The sequence below is a fragment of the Lissotriton helveticus genome, chromosome 4_1 (assembly GCF_964261635.1).
Source record: "Lissotriton helveticus chromosome 4_1, aLisHel1.1, whole genome shotgun sequence".
NCBI classification, from domain to species: domain Eukaryota; kingdom Metazoa; phylum Chordata; class Amphibia; order Caudata; family Salamandridae; genus Lissotriton; species Lissotriton helveticus.
In genome coordinates, this window is record NC_136063.1 from 1,599,508,546 (window position 1) to 1,599,533,816 (window position 25,271).

A 25,271-nucleotide genomic window follows, 5' to 3' on the forward strand; every position below is an offset into this window, starting at 1 on the left:
ACAAGTCAGAAAAGGGGGTATCCCTGTGCTTATACTGGCTGGGGTGAGAGTGAAGTAGTCCCCCCCCTGCAGTAAACCCAACCCAAAGTAAAATCGCTTAAAATGCTCTGTATATAAATTAAGGATGTCAACCTGGTACCCAACCAAGTCAATCCATTTCAGAGGCGTCCGACTATGGTTGCACTATATACTGTTCTATTCCAATGAAAATTGGAATATTGAAAAGTTCCTAGTATCCTATTTGTGTTCCTACAGTGCAAATTGCAAATCCCTCTACTCTTCCCTTAGCAAAGATCAAAAGAGGGGAAGAATACCAGATGGTCACACAAAGGGACCCCTTTGTGAGGCAAGTACTGTTCATAAAAAACCCAATAGGCTTACCTTCCTATAAATGACAAGCTTCCCTGCATAAATTCTATTGATGTTAACGATATCAAGTGCCACAACACACGTCAACATTGTATTTAGATAACGCTAGCCAGCACGAGAGAGGTGTGGGGGGCCACCCAAGGTGCACAAGTCCTGGGGCCCGATGTAGGTAATTTCATTTTACCGGTTCTTAAATACAGAATCATACTGAATCGTAATTTATGAATCGGAAAACTGTAAAAAACTACCGAATCGGTAACAATCAGAATCCACACTCGGTAATTACCCATAGGAATGAATGGGAGATACCGAATCGGAGATTACCGATTCGGAGATTACCGAATCGGTATTTACCGAATCGGTTAAATCCGATCTCGAAAATTCGAATAGAAGACATGTGAGACAGTGAACCAATCAGGGAAACCCACCACACCCCACAACAAAGCAACTGAGAAATCAACCAATCAGATGCAAGTACCACACCCCAGTACCTGGAGGTGGCCACACCCATGCAGGTGCAGAGCTACAGAACTGTTTAGAGTGCTGGAGGGGAGACAGAGGAGCAGGCTGCACTGAGCCCAGCAGAGCATCACCATGGAGTCCCAGGAAGGCCAGAAGGATGGAGGAGACAGAAAAAGGAAGCTAACATTCAGCACAACTGAGCTCCAGGTGCTGGTGGAGGAGGTAGTGCAGCATTACAGCCAGCTTTTTGGGAGACAGTCCCTGCAAATAGCAGAGTCTGTCAAAAGAAACACCTGGCTGGCGATCCAGAGCAAAGTAAATGCCCTAGGGGTCACACATCGTGCAATTGAAGACATCAAAAAAGGTGGTATGACCTGAGGATCACCACCAAAAAGAAGATTGCAACCCAGAGGAAAGAATCCACAGCCACAGGTGGAGAGAAGAGCCGTGCACCAAGCCTCACTGAACTTGAGCAGCTGGTGGAATCCACCATGGAGCCGGAATGCATACACGGGATTGGGGATGCTGACAGCTCAGCCAGAGCTGCAAGAAAGAAAGGTAAGATGCATGGACATGAATCCCCACCCATTCCCTGGCCCCTTCCCCAATGTGGGTGATTGAATCACAATCCAGAACACATGTCAGTACTCACCAGCAATGCATCATGGTAGTCGTAGTCATAGGAACATACATCAAAGCAGCCAACACAGAATTCAGCATGCCATGCCACACTCCCCATACACAAGCAGTTGAGGCTTAGGAAATTGTGTGATAGGAATGTGTGAAATGAAGACACACAGGTGATCATTGTCCATGTCTGCCCACAGGAGAGTCATCGCGCAGCGCAGGGAGGGGAGGCGAGTGCACCAGCAATGGCTACGAGGGAGAAGCCTTCTGACACATCAGGTCCCAGCACTGTCCCTGAGGACACTTCCACAGCGCAGGCACCCACAGCATTGGAGGAAGACACCACAGCACAGCCACTGTCACCCCTGCTGTTTGGGACACGGAAACACCAACCTCAGGGTCTTCTGTGCATGTGAGGCCAAGGAGGCAGGATGTTCCACCACTCAGGATCCTAGCAAGCTCTGATGAAGAAGAGGTGGCGGTTCACACACCTAGCACTCCACCACTGGCTGACAACGCAGGGCAACAGGGGTCATCTGGATCTGTGCGTGCAAGTGTCCGTGGTCGTAGGGCACGTGAGCAAGACGAGGGGCATGATAGGCAGGGGGTCTTTGCTGGTTTGGAAACCACTATGGTGAAGATCCAGCGCATGCAGGCCAAAGGGATCATGGCAGTGCACAGACAGGTGCGCATCCTGAACAGCAGGATGTCAAACATTAATCGGGGGATATGCTCCATGGCCCTAGGAATGAAGTCCATGGCAAAAGGAATGGAGTCCATGGCAGAGGGGGTGAGGGAAATGGGTGTGCGCATGGGTTCCCTCTGTGACATGTTGGAGAGTGACCACACAGAAAGGCGCAGGAATAGGCACGAACTCAAGCAGCTGGATAAGTCCATCAACCGTCTGGCAACTGCAACCACCCTACTATGCCGCCGCTCAGTGAACATGCAGACTGACATTGTGCACTGCTGATGTGACTTGTCCAGGGGCATGGGGAGAGTGACCTCTGCTATGGAGGTACTGCTGACACAGCAGACAGCCACTGCTGGTAACACGTGTGTCGGGGACACAGCGGAGTCCACAAGCAGGAGTGGATCCAGCACGCCTGTACAGGACGTTCGTCGGAGCAGCAGGCTCCATGCCGATGACCCTGACACCACTGCGCAAGTTGACCCCCTGCCCCGTAGCTCCCACAACATACTCCGTAAGCGCAAACATTAACTAATAATCCTGAACACAGGACAGGTCACAGTGATGTCAACTTTGGCCAGCCAGTGTGAAAAGCGGATTTTATTTGGTTCATGTGGTCTGGTATATGTGAAGTGCAGTAGTGCATATTAAACTGAGTGCTTCAGGAACTAAACATGCCTGTGTGTCCTCACTCTATTAGAAATATCTGGTTGTGATTTCTGCACGTCTGAGTCTCCCATCTGTTGCTTGCGCTGCTCCTGCTGCATTGTGATCGGCTTGTTCTGTCCCATCATCTATGTCCTCATGATATGTGATTTCTACCTCTGTGCCCTCCTTGGTAGCAAGATTGTGCAGCATGGCGCAGGTCGCAATAATCTTGCAACATATCATTGGCGTGTACTGCCGTGCACCTCCACTCTTATGGAGGCACCTAAATCGGCTTTTAAGCAGTCCAAAAGTGCGTTCCACCACGCAACGTGTTCTTCTGTGTGCCACGTTGTAACGCCTTTCACTCCTGGTGGATGGATTCAGGTAGGGGGTGAGGATGAATGAACGCAGGGCACATGCACTGTCACCTGGGTGGAAAATGAAATAATGATTAGTCACATACTCATGATTGCTCCTTCTGCATTGACTATCAGGGTGTCTCACAGTTATTTACCTAGCAGGCATCCATCCCCAAAATCACCAGCAACAAGGCGTCTGTATATCCCACTATTCTGGAAGATGCAGGAGTCGTGGGTACTCCCTGGAAATTTGGCAACAATGTCCGTAATTATGTTTCCAGCGTTGCAGATCACCTGCACATTGATTGAATGTGTAGACTTCCGGCTTCTATAAATATGTTCTGTTGCTGCAGCTGGGCATAGTGGGATGTGCGTGCCATCGATACAGCCTATGATATGCAGGAAGTGTGCAAGTTGGTAGAAATCGGTTTTGGTCTTTGCTAGTTCAGCAGGTGTGTCAGGGAACTCAATGTAGTGTCCCATCCTCTGCATCATGGCGTCCAGGAATTTCCTGAAAAAACATGACAGGCAGCTCTGGGACACCCCACCTACCACAGCAATCACATTCTGGTAGCTCCCAGAAGCAAGAAGGTGTAGGCAGCACAGCACCTGCACATGGGGTGGGATGGCGTGTGCTCTTGGGGTTGGGTGTTCCAGATATGGGTGGAGGTCCCTGATCAAGTCCAGGATGGTTCTGGGGTGTAGTCTGTACCTTTGCAGGATCTCAGCTTCAGTCATTTGGAAGAGGGTGATCCTCTGCCTATACACCTGCTCCTCCCTTTGCCAGACCCTCCCTCCTGCTACCTGTATCCGTAGCCGCCTTGTCATTATGTAGAAAGCCGCCATTGTGGTTGCACTGTTGTATTTTGGGGCCTTCTTTTATATCCTGCACCTGGTTTCCACCTGCTTTCAATCCATGGTCAATACCGACTCTTAAATACCGATTTTCATGGTATTCGGTATTTTTTGGGTTTCCTACATCTCGATATGCCAATTTTAGCATTTCTTATTTACCGATTCGGTAAATAAGAATTCGGCATATTCCGATTCAGAAAATACCCATTTCTTATTTTCCGACTCGGTAAATAAGAATTCGGTATATTCCGATTAGTGAAATACCGATTCGGTATTTTACCGACTGGTTTTTACCGATTCGGACACTTTTTTTACACATACATCTCGAAACTCTTATTCCGGTCGGTAAGGGCCGAAATTACCGATTTTCGGCCGTTACCGACCGGTATTTGTCTACCTACATTGGGCCCTTTGTCCTGAAAGTGCTCCGTACTCCTGCTAAATTGGTAACCGACATGACAGCATGTCCCATGAAGGCTGCAGCTCCGACCCTGCCTGCATCACTCTTCATTACCTACTCAGGTTCACGGGCTGCCGCGCCCAGTAAGTGCCCCCTGCACCGTGCCCTGGCTGTGCCCGGTGAGCCAGGGCACAGCGAGCTCCCCATGGGTAAAGTGTGCTGAAAGACCCGGATGCACACCCCCTATATTGGAAAGGGAGCAGCCTCCATAGCTGAAACAGCAAGCAATACTGCTTAGTGAGAATTCCCAAGGAAGTCCATCAATAATGGAATGAGAGGACTGGTTCGTGTCATTTCTATCCGACCGTTCCTTCCAGGTTCATGCTCCCCCGTACTCATCCGGCAGTTTTCCATTTGGCTGTGGTGTCCCACAAGGCTCTGCCCTCAGCCCCACGCTGTTTAATGTGTATGTCCGCCCCCTGGCCACTCTGGCCAGGGAACGTAACATCAAATTAATATCCTATGCGGACGATACACAACTGATCTTTACCTTTTCTAATAACACCTTGGGAGATCAAGCCAAATTCCAAGAGGATATCCTGGCCATTTCCAGCTGGCTAACGGAGAATTGTCTTCAGTTGAATTCTTCCAAGACTGAAGTCCTCCTCGTTGGCTCTGACACTCAAAAGTGGGATGAGGGGTGGTGGCCCCCTACATTGGGCTCACCTCCTACGCCTAAGAAGGAAGTTAAGAATTTGGGTGTTATTTTAGATGACGCACTCACTATGGACTCCCACGCGAAGAGAGTAGCTGGTACTTGCTATGGTCGCCTGCGCTCTTTGAAACCTATTCTCGGCTTCTCCATCCGTCAGACAATTGTCCAAGCTATGGTCTTATCCCATCTAGACTACTGTAATGTATTAATGCTTGGGTCCAACCTGACAGTCGTCAATAGACTACAAAGAGCTCAGAACGCTGCAGCCCGTACTTTGTTCGGCCTGCCAAAACGTTGCCACACCTCTCAGGTACTACGGAGGCTCCATTGGCTGCCCGTTAAACAGCGCATTCAATTTAAAACCTTGTGTGTTATTCATAGAATGCTGCATTGTTTAGGTCCTCAAATCTTGCAAGGAATTTGTTCTTTTTATGTTCCTCAGCATGCACTCCGGTCTGCGGACCTTTCCCTTGCCTGTACTATCAAGATCCGGAGGTGCAGAGCTGGTGGCCGATCTTTTAAGTTCTTGGCCCTAAAACTCTGGAACTCTATTCCTCTAGGTGTGCGTTCCATTACAAATCACCTACATTTTCGAAAACAAGTTAAAACCTGGCTGTTTTCTTCTATTTAGGGTTCTGAGGTGAACAGATATTTTGCCGCATCTCTCCGGCTGTTATGTAATTGGACCTGTCTGCAAGCGCTGGGACGCCTCGTTGTTGGGGTAGCCATGCGCTATATAAGCGTTCTATAACATAACATAACAGAGTCTCCAGGAAAAATGGCAAGGAGTAGAATGGAAACAATAATCGTCAATTCCATCTATGAAATTAAATAATTGCTCCCTTCTGCATCAACAACAGCCCAACAGCACGACTGACCAGCCAGGTCAGACACTATCGTAAAGTGCACTTGGCAGGCAAGGCTGTGGGGACACCCTGTGATGTTCGTTTCCTGAAACAATTCAGACCCCTTATCTCAGGAGGCCACTGTCTAACCATAGGGCCTACAGAGGTCCCCGGAATTCCTCTCATATTGGAATCAAAGTGGCCTGGAGAACCATTGCTATCTCATGCCCTGCACTGACAAAGTATTCACAATTGTAATTAACCTTTCCCCAAAATCTCCTCAAATGACATCTCCTCAGCAACAGAGAGGGAGTTCGCCATGCTATTATAATGGGGCACACTTGGCAAGCAGGCCGCTAACCAAACGACGCCGCGGCTGCTGTGAACCCAAGGCTGTGTATGAACTCCTCATATCACCAGCAGAGCATACTTAGTATTCCCGGCAGAACTGGCGCTCCTCAGCAGGACTGCTGTACAGTATAATTGTAGATAGCTCCGCCAAACCCACAGCCTGAGGAAAGTAGTAGGCACGCCAAACCGAGGTTCTCTAGACTGCAACCAACAATTCCGCATGCCACCTCAATGAAGCTCTGAAATGGCCATCAGTGATGAAATCTGGAACCAAAATTCACCAGAGAGGAAGGGAGAGAAAGGCCGGCCTGTGGCCTGTGCTAACGGTAATGTACAAAATGAACTCCTGTTACCAGTAGAGCAGACTCCCGCTTCCCGGCAGGACAGCTGTACCTTAAAGGACTTTACTGGTACTTCCTCTGTCACAATCCAGTCCAACAGACGGCTCAGCCAAAACCAACAGCATGAGGGAAGCCGTCGGCACGCCAACTGCGGTACCAAAGACTGCAAACCAAGCAAATCACATTAACACCGCAAACCGGTCACAACAGCATTGGAAGTCCAATCTTACATGTCTTCCGTAGTGCAGTCGAAGGGACACTGGCCCCAATAGCCATGCCCCTTCTCAAAGCTGCCCTTAGCCTAAGTGCCGGTGTCTGCACGGGCCCAACCTATGACCGCATTGTGCTCAATCCTAATGCGCTTGTGCATCCTATGGGGCTGCGAGTCACCTTCATATCCCCATCCATCGCTTCCACCGGATACCAGATCGGGGTCAATTCAACCTGTGTAAATGGTGCGGAACCGCGACCAGCACACATAGCACCTCCAAACAAAACAACGAACACAATTCCATCCTGGAACCGCCGTGCCAAGTCGCGTGTGCCACCTGATACAACAGTGATACCAGGGACTCTAGCCCCCTCTGCCTAGCGCACCCCTAACTACAGTGCTAGACTGACCCGTCCTGGCCTCGCACCAACATGCACCGCCCTTTGCACGCTACCTAACTGCTTAGTCTCGCTCTCGCTCCCAGACCGCCAACACCTGAGCCATGCCAGGAGGCCGTGGGCCCCTGCTGCTCCCACCGCAAAACAACACACCGCCCCAGGGGGCTGAAGGACCATCCAACGAGTCAGGGGACCCCATAATTGGATCACTTTTCTTTTAAATATTCGGAGGGTCTGGGGCATCCATGCTCGAAACCCGCGGTCGGGAAAGGAACAACCTGGAAACGCTTTGGCCATGCGCCATCCATATGACACCAACACGGGCCCTCAAATGCTCGGCACGTCCCCTCCCCCCACTGCGAGGCCACGCCAAAGGACAAAGCGCCGTAAAAACGCACAAAACCAAAGAGAGCCAAACCGAGCTACCAAACCCGATCCGATCACTCCAGGACTGTGAACATGGAGACATCAGGGGGTGCAGCGCTACTATAAACCACGTGAGGTCCGGCGCGGAAAGGCAGTACACCCAACATCGAAGTACAGCTCCACATCCCCGAGAGGCAGTGAGCCCCTCGACTCGAGGATGCCGTGCCCATGGGACCGCACACCTGGGAAAGTGGAGGATCGACTCACCGCAAACCGAAGGCTATCCCGTGACCGGGGATGTCACCAGCACACCACCGACGCCAGACCAGGCCTCTGGACGAGGCAACCCAAAGCACAAAAACAGCGTCCGGGCAGCACCGCTCGTCCGGGTCAAGGGGAGAGGGTCCGTCCACCTGGCCGATCAGGGGGCAGAGAGGGCGCCAGGCCAGCAACCCCAGGCCATATACCTTCGGCTCCGCCTCTCCCCTGCCGGAAGTGACATCATTGGAGACCCTCTGGGCAGGGCCGGCTCTAGGCTCACGGAGGCCCTGAGCAGGGAGTGTAGGTAGGGGCCCCGAGGCCGCCAAATCCCTGCCAGGGGCCGCCACGCAAATATGTATCTAAGGATATATATTGGCGTGGCGGCCCCTGGGGTTCGGCGGCCCTGTGCAGGTGCACAGCTTGCACATGCCTTAGTCCGGCCCTGCTCTGGGTCCCAAACACTAGACCACGCTTTGGGGGTCTGTGCCATCCTGTTGCACTAAGGGTGGCCGCCCTCTTAGGTGGCCCCCTTCGGGGGCCCGGGGCAGCCTGGCAAATGTCTGCTCGTGTCCGCCTACAAATTCATATTATAGGGAGCACAGCACTGATTAATTTGTAAAATAAGTGCCAGGGCCCTGACCAGGGGGCCACTGCAGCTTGCACAACCCCTTTCCCCCTCATCACTGCCAATGATGGTACCAAAACAACTACTAACCATCTCTGTCGCCTGCAAGTGCAACAGTTCACATCATTCCAGGTCCCCAAATCTAACGACTGGGGAGGCGGGTATTAATATATTTTAATCAACAACCGTTGTTCTGCTCATCTCTAAATTAGATGAGCAGCGCCATCACATGGCAGAGTGTCATAAGTGTGGTGATGGCAATTAAGTGCCGGTGTCCATGAAACCAATTCACTGCTGGTGCCGAGCACCAGAAACCACCAGCTAAAATAAAGCAGTGGAGCACAGTCTATGAAGCAGATCTTTGAAGTTGTAATAAGATAATCTATAGCCCCCACTGGGCTCACAACTGGAATGCATATACCATACAAGGGGTGTACAGAAAAAATATGGTACTCCTCAGTGCAGACTCGTATTCGGTGACTGGACGCTTGTAATATCAGGATGTGAAGATTGCAGATATTGACGCAACATATGCAGAAACATGTTAGAGTATTTACTAGGCATCTGCAAGAAACCAGACAAGATATTTACAAGGCACTCACACAGGGACCCGGTAAATAGTGCATCCTTCCCTTTGTAAGTTGTGAGGCCAAACTGTGTACAGTAACTCCCCTAAATGTATGAAGGGGATTGGCAAATTGTGAGGCAATGCATATTGATAGTGAATAAAAATGCCAAAAGCCTGTGTTTTATATGGAGTTTTATAACGCATATCAATCAGTTGTCACCACGGGCCAGATGTAGGTAACAGCCGATTTCGGCTATTACCAACCGGTATTTGGCTTTTGACATGTAGGTGGGTCGGAATTTACAGAATCGGTATATTTACAGATTCGGTAAATTTACCACTTCGGTGTTTTTCCGAATCGGTAAATATACCGATTCTGTAAATCCATATGTAGGTGGCACAGTTTGCAGTGCCACAGGCCCTTAGGATTTCTTATTTTACCACCCAATCCTATTGGGTGGTAAAATACCGAATTCCAGAGTACATGCACATCTATGCATGTACACCTATGCCATGTGACACACAGACATGCCCTTAGGGCATGTATGTGTGCCACATGGCACACAAGCCTGCATTTGGGGTGCTACAGGGTGTCAAAGTGACACCCCGTTCCCCCTGCCAGGATTCGGTATTTACCGATTCTGTAAATACCGAATCGGTATTTCACATTGAATCCTATGGGCTTCAAGGCCCATAGGAATCAGTGGGAAATACCGATTTGGTATTTACCGAATCGGTAAATACCGACTCTTACAGAATCGGTAATTGTAAAATTAAAATTACCTACATCTGCCTCCTTCCAACTTACCTACTCTTAAATACCGATTCGGTATGATTCGGTATTTAAGAGTAGGTAAATCGGAATTACCTACATCTGGCCCCAAGTGATGTAAATCGCAGATGTTACTTTTAACCAATTTCTGATATTCAATTTACCAACCCGAGAAGGATGGAAGACTGAGTAGGCCTTGCCAGGAATCGGTTGACTTCCAGAACACCGTATTCTACCCAAGCAACCTTTCAACTTATTGAGCTGCCTTCGGAGTGCCTCAGTACAGGAGTCATTGAGCCACAGTATATCAAGATCTTGTTTTTGATCAACAAACATGCAAGCAATCCCAAAATAAATTGATCATATGTGAATTACCTCCAAGCAGAGGTGCAAATAGAGCAAAATTTGGGGGGGGGAGGGGGCTACTAAATATTTCGGGGAGAGGGGTGTTTCTTCCAGCAATATGCAGAGCGGAGATGCAGCGGCTCTAAGAAGGGGTGAAAACACAACAAAGTCATGTTATCAAGTAAATGGTCTTTTACAGACCTGTGAAGTACTGCGGCTGTGTGTGTGTCTGGGAAGCTGTCTCAGCTGGGCTGACACTCACGACAGGGGGGGATGAAGCCCTTTGGGCTCAATGGGCGTTGCACGTCTGCCTCTAATTATGTTAACTGAGGACATTCTGAAAATGTCAATGAAATTTTGTTTTTCACTGGCTCAATGTTCCTGGACATCAGGCGCATGCACATTGCATTATTTGGGCATAAAGCAACAGGCTCAAACACTTTGACACAAGGATGGTGGAGCCAACATACTCCCTATGACATCTTTCCCTGTTTTTTTTACTTAATCAACCGTGCTCTACTATTAAAATGTACCTTTTTGGGGTTCACCTACAGACTGTTTTAACAGTGTACTATTTCCAGACCCCTGTTACAGTCTTTAAGGCTACAATGTAACACCGGGACACCTCGTTTGAGGTAGCTGTGTGCTTTACAAAAGCCCTTTATTATTATTATTATGATTATCAAAGTGCTCCCTCCAAACATGGGGTTGAGCCCATCCAGCAAAAATAGCGGTGCCAGACGTAGGACTCAATGATGAAGCATACCACAAATTGTGCAGTAAGGAGTCCTTTTAAAAAAGAAACATGTTTTTAGCTGAGGAATATAGGTAACCTGTTTCTTGTACTATTGTAAGTAAGTACCCATATGTATTCTTAATAGTCGTGCCCCATCACTTATTTTACAAGCTAGGAATAAAGCGGTTAGGCCTACAGTTTTGATTATCATCTTTTTTGGGGACTCAGTCAGGGAGAGTGTAATCATGGGGATTCCAGGAAAAGAGTTGATTGCCATCTGGTTATTAGCTACTTGCAAGATGTAACAACTCTTAGCTGTAACAAATCCTATAAGCGGTCAGAAGGAGTAAACTCCGAAAGCGGGTGATGCCAGAGCTCCAGAGAATGCTCATAAACTGGTGTGCTACTGGCTTCAACCCACCACCATTCCTCTTAGGCTGGTTGTACCACCTAGACACCACAGTGCTTTTCACAAATCAAGGACAAGCTACAATACTACATCTCTGCTGATGTCAATCAAATCATATATAGCATGGATACTATCCTTAGGCAAAGCTATCAGAAACTTGATACACTCTAATTTTCTAAAGTCTTTTTCACTTCAAGCCACTTTTATTAGGGAAAGACAATAAGGAATATGACCCTTGAACCACCACAATGTTATTAGCTGACCCTAATCACGTTTTCTAAACAGTACTTTATATTAACATCTATTTCATATAACAAAGCAAAGTCCATTTTACACGTCCCTCCAAATAGCCATTATCAGTTACATAACAGCCCTTTAAATCGAGCAGTGTGCTTTTACACTTTTGTTTGAAAAATGTTACCCACAGAAAACATACACTGGTAAAATTAAAAAAACATAAGAAAAAGATACAAGACAACAAATACCAGATACTTGTATAACCTGAGAACACCACGTTCTGATTATTTCTATATATGCTATAAAAATACTACTAAGACCTAACTTTAACGTCCTATGGTGCACATATTCCTTTTCAAAAGCAACCAGTTTTGTCCTTTCTTGCACACTCATTTATATTTGGCTTCAAGATGCTGTTCAAATGTTAAAGAATCATGTTCTTGACTACCAGCAAAGACTAAGGGGCTGATTCTGATCCGGGTCGGAAAGCACTCCAACCGAGCCGGATCCGGAGTGTTTTCCGACCGAGCCGGACTCCTGCAGTCCAACCGTGCAAGTATGATGCGGATGTATGCTGTCGGACTCGGTTTGGTCGGACTCCCATAGAAGTCAATGGGAGCCGGTCGAACAACGCGTATATGGACTCCCATTGACTGAATGGGTACGTCGCAGACAAGTGCGCCCCCTACAGTGGGTACGCGTTGGTGCCATCCGCACCGTACATAGCTGTGTTGGGGAGACTCGTCTCTCCCTGTGTCTGAGTCGTAAGGCTGCGGGTGACAGGGGGTCCGACACTGACCCCCAAAGGCAACGTCCCGGACTTTTTGCGAGCCGGACACTCCTGCTGTCCGACACATGCATCGTACTGGCTCGGTCGTAAATCGCATCCATTGCACGCCACGGTGAGCTTATGGCCAAGACGTACGGAGCGGTGCGGTCCCGGGAATGACTAGGTCGGTTAATATCACGTAGCTCACATCGTACTTGCTCGCTCGTAAAGCTGTACGAGTCGGCCGGAAAACACGCGTTCGGCTCGTAGTTTTTCTGGCCGGATCGCGTTCGGTGCCCTTCCGACCCGGATCGGCCCCAAACTAGTAAATATTTCCAGATGTTCAGGGAGGCCAGAGAGAAAATAGATCCTCCCTTCTCCTCGTCTGACGTCATTCCCAGTCTATAAAGCACATTTAACCAAAATTCCTTTGTCACACGTAGACATGATAAGCTGTAAAGTTTTTTTTTTTTTTTAAATGCTAGTACCAGTGAACTTCATGGAGACTCTGGTGGAATTTCCTTACCAGTGTTTATTAGCTTCCTTCAACTCATGTTCTGCTGCACCAACCATAATGACATTTTGAAGTAACGGGCCGCCATTTTCCCTTCCCCATGCCTTCAGGTCACATTGGACTTCTAGACTTCTCTGAGACCCAAACCGTTCAACCTCCATTTCATAATTGTATATTATCGAGTGCTTAAGAGTACAAGGTATGCCCCTCTGTCAAACACTATGCTTTGTTTTAAGAAAGTAGCAAAGCTTTCAATCTCCCCACTCATGCTTTGCAAAATGTGATCTCTCAAAAACACTGGACAGCGAAGCCATCGAACTGCATGTAAAAAAAAATGTTTCAACACTGCAGCCAATAAATAACTCACCACGTAGATAGCCGTACACATACATTCGCAACTCCTAACATTAAATGATATAGGAAATGATTTTGAGTCGCAGGGCATGGAGCGCAGAGGAATACCAGGGCTGGAATTCCCGTTGAAAGCTGGTATTTCCACCTCTGTGCCAATTAATTCCGAACTTCTTGTCCGGAATGGGGAGTAACGTGTGGGAATTGGAATTTCCGATTCTTCGCCATATTTATTTTCAGATTTCGTGCCTTTTCTGTCCACAGTTTTCACGTTTGCAGAAACAACATGGCATTTCTGTGTCAACTCGCGCTGGTGTGGTCGTATATCCAACAGACTCATATTCTGGTCATTAGCAATTATATACCTTAATTGTTTTGTTTTTTAAACACAGTAATTCACTTTGCATTTACTTATATCTTCTCATTCCTTCAGAAAACCCACAGCATTTGCAATATTCTTAAAAACGGCTTGTTCTTTTATCTTAACTTTTAATACTGGGAGATATCACATATAGCAAATCATTATTTCTAGCTTCACCTCGCTTGTTTCTCCACTATTTATATCACAAAAAACGTTATTTTTAACTCTCCTTTCTCCTTAGTTTGTTAATATTGCTTCCACGTTTTATTAACAGTTTTCTTTCAGCCTATATATCAGCTTACTTATTTTTGTCATCCTTGCTTTGTCGTTAAGTATAGATATTATCTAATAGGATAGACCTCAATTGAAATATTGCCAAGAGTGTCAGGAATTGTTGGCACCCCTCTGTTGTCAGGGATAACCGTTGCTCGGTTTATTTTTTACAAGTCAGATTCAAAGCCATCTAGGGAGTTGTTTTCAAAACCTCCATTGTTTTTACGACCCTGCAGACCGTGAGCATCGAGCTGTTTGCCTGCCAACTATCTGTCATTTTCTGTGCCTGAATTTCCTTCTTATAGAAACAAGCACTGGCAAAGCCAATCGGTCAGGCATAGACCGCCAGCCTTTGGGAATTTCTTGTTTTGTTTTGCCATGGTTGTTTTCAAACTTTATTGTTCAGGAAGCTGCTGAGCCTTTATCAAATCTAAAAAAAATTGTCTTAAAGCAAACGTTTTTTGGGGGTCTCAAAGAAAGTACCCCTTAGCATAGTACTCTCTGATACTGAAGGGAAATACTTTGTGTGTGGATGTGCTCCTTGTGAAAGGCTGAGAAAATACAACAAGAGAAATCTCATAAACCCAGTTGAGACCCAGGTAAATATGATAACGGCCAACATGTCTCAACAGGTAATACTTCAAAGACAATTACTAGAACCAGAGGGTTTGCCTGCCTGACAGCCCCTCTCATATGACACTCTGTCCGTGATACCTTGTAATCGCATCGCATGTTGGGCTGATTGTTTTTTTCCCGTTGCATCACTCCATACTTAATTTAATTTTTAGCAGCCTCAGAGTCTACTGGAAGGATTTATCATCCGCTCTTCCCTTCACCGGAGCAAAGCATCCCGGTGTAGGCCTCGCACACTCTGCCACATTCCTCTCATTCTGGTGCAGCCATTGCATACCCGCATACCACTCTACTTCCAGCCCTTGTGACTGACTATTGTTCCTGGGAGAACTTTGGCATTTTTTAAGTCCAGGCCATTACCGTGCATCCAAGACTGCGTACCAGCAATTGCTGAAACTAATGCAAGTAATCCTGTCCTGATGATGATCTAAAACAACACAGGTCGAAACGCTGTCAACAAAAAACTCAGTAGAATTATGGCTTGCTTGGCCCTTAACATGTTTCCAACTAATCCTTGACTATAGTGTTCATGTTATGTACCAATTTTAACTGCGCCGTTTCGCTGTTTTCTTCCCCATATCATATCTCACTTTGCGCCGTTCACACTGCCGCAAACACATTTTGTGCACTTATGTTTAGGATTACACTTGTATATGATGAAATGTAATACTGGGCCGCAACCCCTGGGTCTTTTGTTACCGATGGCCACATAACCTACTCAGCCTTAGAGCTGACTGATCTTCGCCCCACGCCCGCAGACAATTGTACTAAGTTTAACCTAGACCTCAATGTAGACACTCCCCTTCTTGAATGTATGCACTGTTTGACTAACATATCTATAGAGAATAACCATATTCATGGTTCTAATCAGAAACATCCCACTAAAACCATACTAGCGCTCACTAATGTCCGGTCTTTGGGAAAGCATCGACAAGAAATATCAGACTTAATTAAAGATAGGAATATTGACATTATGTATGTTTTTGACCGAAACATGGATGGATAAGTCGTCCGATCCAGACCTAGTGATTGCGGTCCCAAGTGGTTTTAGTATCCATAGACACGATAGACAGGGGAAAAGAGGAGGTGGGATAGCGATAATTGCTAGAGAAACATACAATATCCGGACCTCACCGATTCCCTCGAACACCTGTGAAGCAATGCAATTTGACATCCATCTCTCCCCTATGTACAACTTTAGGGGTTTGCTAATTTATAGACGGCCAGGAACACGTTCCGGATTCCTCACGGAAGTCGGCACTATTCTGGAATCCTTAGCAATTGAGAATTCACTTACAGTACTCGGAGATTTTAACTTTCATCTAGATAGAAACGATGATAATGATACAATATCTCTTCTAGCTGAGATGGAAATTTTGGGGCTCTCCCAATTAGTAAACCAGCCAACTCATGATGCAGGACATACGTTGGACGGTATTTTCTCTAATTTGGAGAATCTCCAAATAACTGATATCCTCTCACTACCTTGATCGGATCATCATATAATTCTCGGCGCAATCACAACTCAAGAAGCCTCTAGTTTGAGGACTCCCCCCCCTAGTCGCGAATCATCTAAAGCTTGGAAAGATTTCAATATTCCCAATCTTAAAACTCTACTTGCCAGTACCAAACCAACTTTGTCCAACGACCCGGACATGTCTACTAAGCAATTTCAGGACTGGCTAGAATATGCTATTAATGGGCTGGTACCGCTCAAATTGATAACTCGAAATCGGAAGACCCCTTCTGCCACATGGTTTTCTCAGGAACTGAGAAAACAAAAACAACTTTGTAGAAATAGGGAAAGGTACTGGAGAAAAAATTATGACGAGGAAAGCAAACAAATTTACAAAGAGCATCTAACTCAGTACAAATTCATGATTACAGAAGCCAAAAAAAAGTATTTTAGCGAGCAAATAGAGAGGGCAAAAAACTCCAATAAGAAGCTATATGACATAACCAAGCAGTTAGGAGGAAGTGCTTCTGATCTTAACCCCCCTCCTTCACAAAGTCTCTGTGATTCTTTAGCACTATTTTTCTTCACAAAAGTGAACGATATTTATTCAGCCTTCTCCTCCAACGCTAATTACAGTATCAATGCCACACACCCTGGCTCCCCCAGCTGTGCATTCTCTCAGTTTGCTGATATTTCAGAGATCCAAGTTACAGATATCATAGGGACCATTAAATCTGGATCACCTCTGGATCCTTGTCCTTTGAAAATTTTGGTCCCTATTATGGACTCGTTGATTCCTGTCATTACGCAAATCTGTAACCTTATGTTCAGTACAGGAATCTACCCAAATTCACTGAAACATACCCTCTTGAAGCCCCTTTTGAAAAAACCAGGCTTAGATAAAGCAGAGTTGAAAAATTATAGACCTATTGCCAATCTGCCATTTTTGGCCAAGGTGGTGGAAAAGGCCATGAATATTCAGTTAGCAGCTTATATCGAGGAACACCATCTACTCGACGAAACCCAATATAGGTTCCGCAAGTTCCATGGAACAGAAACTGCGCTGATTAAGGCTGCGGATGACATAAGAGTAATCCGAGACCAGGGAGGCTCAGCACTTCTGGTTCTCTTGGATCTCTCTGCAGCCTTCGACACGGTCGACCATCAGATTCTGGTCGACCGTGTCGAAAAAATGGGTATTCAGGGGACGGCCAAGAAACTTTTGGCTTCCTTCCTGAATGAAAGATCGCAGGCTGTAACGCTGGGACCTTTCCAATCGGCCAAGTTGTCTCTGCCGTGTGGGGTACCTCAAGGTTCATCCCTCAGTCCGACACTATTTAATATCTATGTGTCGGACCTAGCAAAAACTATCAAAGCACACGGGATGAACCTTACCTCATACGCAGACGATACACAGCTGGTTATGGCCATCAAGAATGATGGCGATAAAGTGGCAGAGAGTTTTAAATCAGGTATGCTAGCAATTGGACAGTGGATGTCGGCAAACTGTTTAAAACTCAATTCCGATAAAACGGAGGTGGTAACCTTCGGACACCTATCTCCGAGCTGGTCCCCTGTTTGGTGGCCAACATCCTTCGGTACTCTGCCAAAACCGTCGACCAAGGTCAGAAACTTAGGTGTTATCTTTGATAACGATCTCAATTTTGTTGCCCATGCTAATCAAACTGCCGCAACAGCTCTCTACAAATTGCGATTGGTGAAGAAAATCCTGCCTTTCCTTCCAAAGAGTGCAGGCAAGACCTTGATAAGTTCCCTAGTTTTATCTGCATTAGACTACTGCAATGGCTTGTTTGCCAATGCTCAGATTAGGGTCATCAAAAAAATGCAGACGGTACAGAATGCGGCAGCTAGGCTTCTATCGGGAACTCCAAGGTATGGGCCCATAGCTGATACCATCAGAAGCTACCATTGGCTCACCATAGGAAACCGCATCAAATTCAAGACCCTGTGCATAGTCTACAAATCTCTGCACCAACAGGCACCTCAATTTCTGATAGACCACTTAAATCCATACCGCCCCTCGAGACCTCTCCGTTCAGCCAATCTTAACGAATTGGTGGTGCCTCGCACTAAGTTGGTTACTTGGGGTGATCGCCGTTTTCTGGTGGTGGCACCAAAATTATGGAACACTCTCCCCCAGTCTATCAGGACTAGCCCCTCTCTCATGTCATTCCGAAAAAAATTGAAAACCTGGCTGTTTAATCAGTAATCATCAGACCCTCAGCCACGGAGACGTTTGCAGTAGTATTAGCGCCGAGACGCCTACGGGCAATTGTACGCGCTTTATTAAATGTCATAAATAAATAAATAAATAAATAAATACTGCTATCTAAAATTAATTGTTTCGTCATAAACACTAATTGAGATCGTAGTATTCAACGTTGGTGTTGCTCCCTTTTTCTTGTCTTCTTTCTGTAATGTATTTTACATTCTTGTAATTGTCTTTAAAATATTATCTGTTGAGACATTGGTGCCTTGTGAAAAGCCAGGATGAGGTAACTAATAGTGAAGTTTGTTGATGGCTGAAATAAGCTGAGACATTGCCTTGATGCATGGTGGAGTGGGTGGAAGAAAAATGTGAATGACACAATCACAGACTAAAGGATTAGGTCAGACTAAAAACCCCTACAATTAACTATGTTATTCATACTTTTAATAACATTAAAAAATCTTGGCAAAAAAACCCGTAAAAAACGTCAGTCGGTCTGGGTTTGGCTGCCAGCATCTTGCCTTTGAGAAAGAAGGTAATAAAGAGAAAAGGCAAGAAAGAAGGGAAGAAAGAAAGAAATGAAGGAAGGAAAGCAAGAAAAAAGAAAGAAGTGAATAAAGAATTAAACAAGGCAGGAAAGAAAAAAGGAAAGAAGGAAGCAAAAAAAAAAGAAATAAAGAACGTAAGAGTTAAGGAAAGCAGCAATGAAAGAAAGAAAAAAGGAAAGAAGGCAAAACATTAAGAAGGGCAACAGGAAAGAAAAAATAAAAGTAGCCAACACAGAAAAAAAGAAGGAGTGGAAGATACAGTAAGAAAGAAAGAAAGCAGACAGAAAAGAAGGAAAGGAGGAAAAACAAGAAAAAATAAGAAAAGGAAACCAAGGAAGGAAAGGAATAGGATAAAAAGAAAGAATGAAAGAAAGCAAAAACAAAAGAAATATGGGCCGAAGCCAAAAAAGTAATATGAAAGAAGGAAAAATGAACAAAGGAAAGAAGGAAAAGAAGAATTAACAGCAAGAAAGAAAGAACAAAAAGCAAAGAAAGAAAAAGACAAAAAAAGAAGGAAAGAAGGCAAAAAAGAAAGTACGCAAAAAAGAAGAGGCAAAAAAGATAGAAAGAAGATAAGAAAAGTTAAAAAGAAAGTAAGACAGCAAAAAGGAAAGAAGGGAAAAAGAAAGAAGGTAGAGAAAGGTTAAAAAGAAAGATGGAAAGCAAGAAGGCAAAAACTGGAAGAAAGAAGGTAAAAAGGAAAGCAGGAAGGAAAGAAAAAAGAGAAAAATAGTAAATCAGGCAAAAAAGAAGGAAAATAAAAAGGAGAGGATAGAAAATAATAAGAAAGAAGGAAGGAAAGAAGAAAAGCAAAAAAGGGCAGAAGGCAAAAAAGAAAGGAAAAAGGAAAGAAAGAAGGATAGAATGAAAGAAGGAACAAAAGGAAACCTGTGATCTGTTAATCAGTTTCTTCAGGCCTAGGTCACAGGGCCTGCCTGACTACGGATTTGATAACAGAGATTGAAGTCGTTGTTATATGTACATACATTGGGTCATATGCATGAACACATTTTCCCATAGACACAGAATGGGCAAAACCCTTTGATGCATCGACATCGTATTTATCAATATTAACATGGACATTCGTGAAAATACATTTGCAATTAAAAGCTACATTTTGGAGACAGGCCATCCCCGATCACAGTAAACACATATTTATATGCTCTGAGCTGTGCCTTAACAATAGCCCCTCAGCCCCCGCGGAGCTGGGGGCCCAAGGGCCACCTTCAGAACTGTACACAGGTGGGCTTCAGAGCTCTTGACTGACTGCAGAGGGTGGGGGCTCCTTGTACTTTTCAGGGGCTGATGTTTCTTTACCCCACTGGCTCTGAGTTAACAGCCCAGAAACACCTTCATCTTCTTATAACTGAGAGAAAGAGCTTGCACTCTACTGTCCCGTTCACCTGACTCACAACGCACACAGCCGGGCTTTTGGCAGAGCTGAATGGTACGTGTGCCTCGTTTTATACACAGAGCACTCCCAGAATGCTTTCTTGTCTCTCCAATCACTTTGGCTACAGTGTTATTTCTTCCCTCATAAAGTAAAGTTTACATAAAAAAATTATTGAAGCAGGCTAAAAAATAAATAAAATTAAAAAAAATTGTGGTCGAAGGAAATGTCCCTATTGAAGTCGTGTGACTGAAATTGAAAAGAAAACACCATGATGCGCTCAACGCTGTCCTTTTACTTTACTTTCAGCCATGCTGCTCAGAAGTCAGGCTGCTGTACACCATGGTTGAAAAAGCCTCTAAACAGCTATCTTGTATGCGAGAGGTGTATGGCTTTGTCAATGGTTTTTTTTTGTTGCACAGAGTCGGGAGAAGGGCAAGCAAAGTGGGGCCTGGCAGGAGACACAAAATTACTGACAACAGGAGGAGGGCAAGATGGGGGCAAGAAAGACCACGGATAGTTGGTGGGAGAAAGCTACTCCTCTGATGAGGGGGTAGAGAGAGTAAGTAGCATCACTAACAGCAGAAGGAGGGTGGAAAGACAGACAAGCAACACAAGGGGGGGAGCAAGACCCAGACAGTGGATGGTGGGAGGGGGAAGAAGCAACACGAAGAAAACCAGAAAAATAAAGAAAAACATTAAGTGCCTAAATCAGGGGAAGGACAACAATCAGCCTGAAGCAATCAGTACTTGGCGCATGCTCCAGCCGAAGAAGAGGAGGTGACGCCAGAACACGCTGCCCTATTACAAGGCAGTAAAAAAAGAGTGTGAAAGAGGCCAACGAATGGTAAGCAATGGGCGGGCTGCAAGTCCCTTGTTTAACCAATAGTCTTGCAAGCGAGAGTGTATGCACAATTAGCGCCTGTGTTGTGCCTGGCGAGGTCTAAAAATGAGGGGTGGGATCAAACATGACAACTGTGCTATCCAGATTGAATGAGATCAGGACAGAAGAAAGGCCTAAGGCAAGAAGGATGAGAGGATCACAAGGAGCTTTTGGTATTGGTCAACAGAAGAGGGCCTAGCCATAGGCACGTATGATGACATGAGGGATGCTGGGCAGATAAGAATGTAATAGAATGGTGTGCTCCATACAGGAGACGGATGAATACGATTCAGTGTGGGAAGGGGTTGAAGGGAGACGTGTCAGGTGCTAGCATACTTGCGGATCACCACTCTAAAGACTGACATAACCGGAGACATTGGTATCCAGGTACCAGGAGCATAAGGGCACGACAGGAGTAGACAAAAGATGCAAGGAAATGGACTCCTTTGCCATCCGTGAATCACTGAATATGCGGACTCATTCTGTGCAGTGAGGTATGCGTTCAGTGAGACAGATCTCCAGCCAGACTAAAAAGTTGAGGTGTTGGTGATAAATGGCAAGTGTGCAGGTGGATATATACGATATGTTCTATCAGAGCTGTGACATGCGATATTAGTTTCTATCCTATGTCTGGTCTGATATTGACCCTCACTGTCTTATTAAAGTAAAAATTGTTAGGGGACATATTTCTTTCTTCTGTTAGAAATACTTCAATTGGTCTGCACGCTGAATCTATTTAATATTCCTCTTCTTCCTCTGGTTTATACAAGATGATTTGTGGATGTACAGTACTGTTAAATGATTAATCGTGTTTATTTGCATTTTAAGTTAGATATTCAAGAGAGCTGATCCACATTTGTTGATATGTTTTGCTTTTCTGTGTCTAGTACAATAGATTTCAAAGTGCCTCTCCAAGACTTTGACAAAGACAACTTCAGTACCTTCTCCGTGAGTAAATGTTCTTACTTGTTCAAAAGAGAATTGATTTGTGTGAATGATATTACCTAACTTGCCCTGCTGGTGTTAATTTGCATGCACTTACCATTCAGCACCACATTGTATATTGCGATGGTGTACAATCTTGCTTTATTTTGTTTTTACAATGATCAGGAATATTTTGCAACTTTTACGTATGTAGACTTCTGGGACATCTGTCAGAACGGATGCAATGTTTTGAACTGGTCTGCAGGACACAGAGATTTGAGACTGTCCTCAGCTACCTGAGTGGCATGGGGTACTTATCTGGTAGGTGTGGAATAGGCAAAGAGTCAGGTTATATTGCAGTATCCGCATAGGAGCCGTGATAGTATCTCCCTTTCTGGATGGTCCTCGAAAGGGGTAGTCTAGTGGCAAGGATTTCCCTAGGTGAAGAAATGTAATGCGTCTGCTAAGGCATTACGATAGAAAACTGGTTCCCATGCATGTTGTGTGAGGGAATGTGGTCTTTGCAGGAGAGAATCCTGGATATCCTATTGTGCTATCCAACACAATGGATTGTGAAAGGTTAGTGTTATGCTGGTGAAGAGGATTAGAAAGGGCCACAGGGAACATGTGTGGATCTTCATCTGTGGGAGGAGAGGGAGGTTAATGGCAAATATGTTGGGGCCAGAAATAAGATTAGAAAACAGGGTTTGCTATTAGCATGTACCCTGGGAAAAGGTATCTATTTAGTGAGAGACATCATTTATCATGCAATGAGGCCTTCAATAGTAAACTCAATGTCCAGTGAGAGCTGTTGATTTCAAAAGACTAACATTTCCTTTGGAGTAGGGTTGAAAAGGATGTCCACCAGTTTTTGGCAAACATTCCTTTTGTCCACCTCTCTATTCCCCTGCTTTATTTGGAGTCTGGAGGAATTTGGATGTCCCAGTGGCTGAGCTGCCACAGGCACAGCATTCCAACAAGTATTGACCATGCCAATCGGTCTCACCATATTAGTGTTGTATGAAAATATGATAGTAATAATACCGAGTGTTTGATATATAGTATTAAAGAAATGACTGACAGTGTTTTTGTAATTTGTAGCAAAATTTTATTTTAACTGCATATGACTTTTTTTCACTTTTCACGCCTTTCACTTTTTTCATGCCGAAATCAAAAACATTGCCTCACGATAAACGCTAAGTTGTTGATGCAAAGGCACGGAGCAAAAATAATGCGGGGTAACAAATGTGGGGAAGCTAGCCCTAAAACGAAACCAAAAATATCGCCTCACGCCGAAAGCAAACCTGTTGCTGAGGCGGGGGGCTGTAGCTAAAACAAAATCAAAAACATCGCCTCACAATAAACACAGTCGTTGATGCAAAGGCATGGAGCAATAATAATGCGAGCTGGCAAATGCGAAAAAGCTGTAGAGAAAACTAAACCAAAAACATTGCCATGAGCGAAATGCAAAAGGAAAACAAGCTTCCCTTGAAGTACACATTACCAAAAAAAAAGAGATCCACGAACAAAAAACAGACACAAAACAAAAGCAAGAATCCCATGTAAAGGGGCCAATAGCTAAAGGTGTGCCAAAGAGGGAAAAAGGAGGGACGTAACACACGCTTAATAAATAGCACGAAGCAGATTTTTAAAAAAACAACTGAAGAACGATTCGGAAAACGGAGGCAGAGACTCCCTCACTATACTGTTTACAGCATCTCTCGACGAGACAGCGCAAGCACTGCCTAGGCGAGACCTAAAAATCATTTTGAAGGACTTGATGCCAGCGGAGATTTGGTAGGAGGAACTATCCTCTTCATGGCAGCCCCTCCAAATCAATCCACCCGCCATCCTTTCCAGGGCAGTTCTAGACAGCAAAAGTCAGAAAATGCCACCCATGTGGTGCAAGAAAGCACCTTCCACATGAGTCACATTCGCTTTGTTATTTCCAAAGATGGACCCCTTACTTTGGTGGTCTGTCTTTGAAAAGAAGATACACGATGGAAGGTACACATTGCTGTCATGGCATGGCAGACCTACTACCACTATTATTTCTCTCAAAGCAGCTTCCACCATTAAGACGAACAATTTTGAGGAAAAAGTTTCAAACCCGTGAACAACATCAGGGGTTGTGGAGGTTTTCTTCTGATGTCCCAGGAGTACAGCCCTTCCCTGGTGGAGCTTAATCAACTGCCTGTGCCCTTCATTGATTGATGAGAAACAAAGAACAGTTACAATACTGAACAAAAAAACATGCAGTTCTTGCAAGTTCTAAGACAACAATATGACCGCACAACATTTTTTTGTTCTAAAATCAATTATAGGGTAAGGTCCCTACGATTCAAATAAAGGTAGGGCTTAGAGAAAATGTTATTCAAGGGGGCAAGCTTAGTGCATGCTCAGGCAGCCTTGACAACCTTTACTTTCCATTATTTTCAGTGCCAAGCAGACTATAGTACATTCTGGCATTTGCTTCGGAAAAAACTGCTCATCCCATAGTACAAGTGGCACAAGTAGCAGGCGGTACCCCAGAAAGTGCACCTTAAGTTCAGGCAGTACCAACAATTTCATTGCTAAGAAAGCAAAAGAATACAATTTGCAAACCAATGTAGGACAATAGGAAACAATGTAATATGCAAAAACATACCAAAACAATCAAAATTGGATAAGGGTTACTGGAGATATGAATTTTTTAAGTTTTAAGGCAAAATACGCCACGAAAAAGTAAAAAGCCAATGTTAGTTTTTGGTTGGTCAGAACCTAGCTGTGATTTCAGGCCAACCTTGGAGTGAAGGTCGTATACACCAAGTTGATCACACCAGTCAAAGTTTTTACCAGGGGACTTAGTGTTCTTTTTTAAGCCTAAAGTTTTCCAGCAGGGCAAGGTAAAACTTGTACACGGGCAAGGGTTTCTCAAAGTTGAATATGTCATTAGCAAGCTGCCGCTGAAGCTGTTGATTTTTGCACCAAATGCCTAGAGTGGGACATAAGTCACATCACCGCTGGAATAGAGTTGCAACTTCACCCCAGTACACCATTTTGCCTTTGGACTTAGTCACTTTTTTGGTTCTTAAAACTGACCAGTGGGGCACGGCTAGAAGCTGTAGCTGGACAGGACTCCTCATGGCCAGATACCTTTACTGCAAGGTTTATTGACCCACATTTCAATGCAGCAAAAAGTGCTGAGCAGGACACACATGGTTTTCTTGCCTGCTAAGAGTGCACCATCCATAGGAAAGTGTTAACACCTTGTCCGAGTCTTCCAGAGGTGGAAAAAGTTATGATGTCCCACTTTTTGCTAGCTGCAGGGAAAATTCCCTCCTGCAGCCCTCTAGTACTTAGGGCCGG

General features: G+C 45.2%; 1 protein-coding gene across 2 annotated transcripts in view; it reads left to right on the plus strand.

Annotated features, from left to right (window-relative positions):
- AOAH (acyloxyacyl hydrolase) overlaps nt 1–25,271 on the plus strand; it is a 919,324-nt gene that overhangs the window by 363,292 nt on the left and 530,761 nt on the right. For both annotated transcript variants that reach the window (XM_078688219.1, XM_078688220.1), the window contains exon 7: nt 21,887–21,947. In XM_078688219.1, coding sequence (XP_078544345.1) covers nt 21,887–21,947 — 61 coding nt within the window. The remainder of the gene's footprint in view (nt 1–21,886; nt 21,948–25,271) is intronic.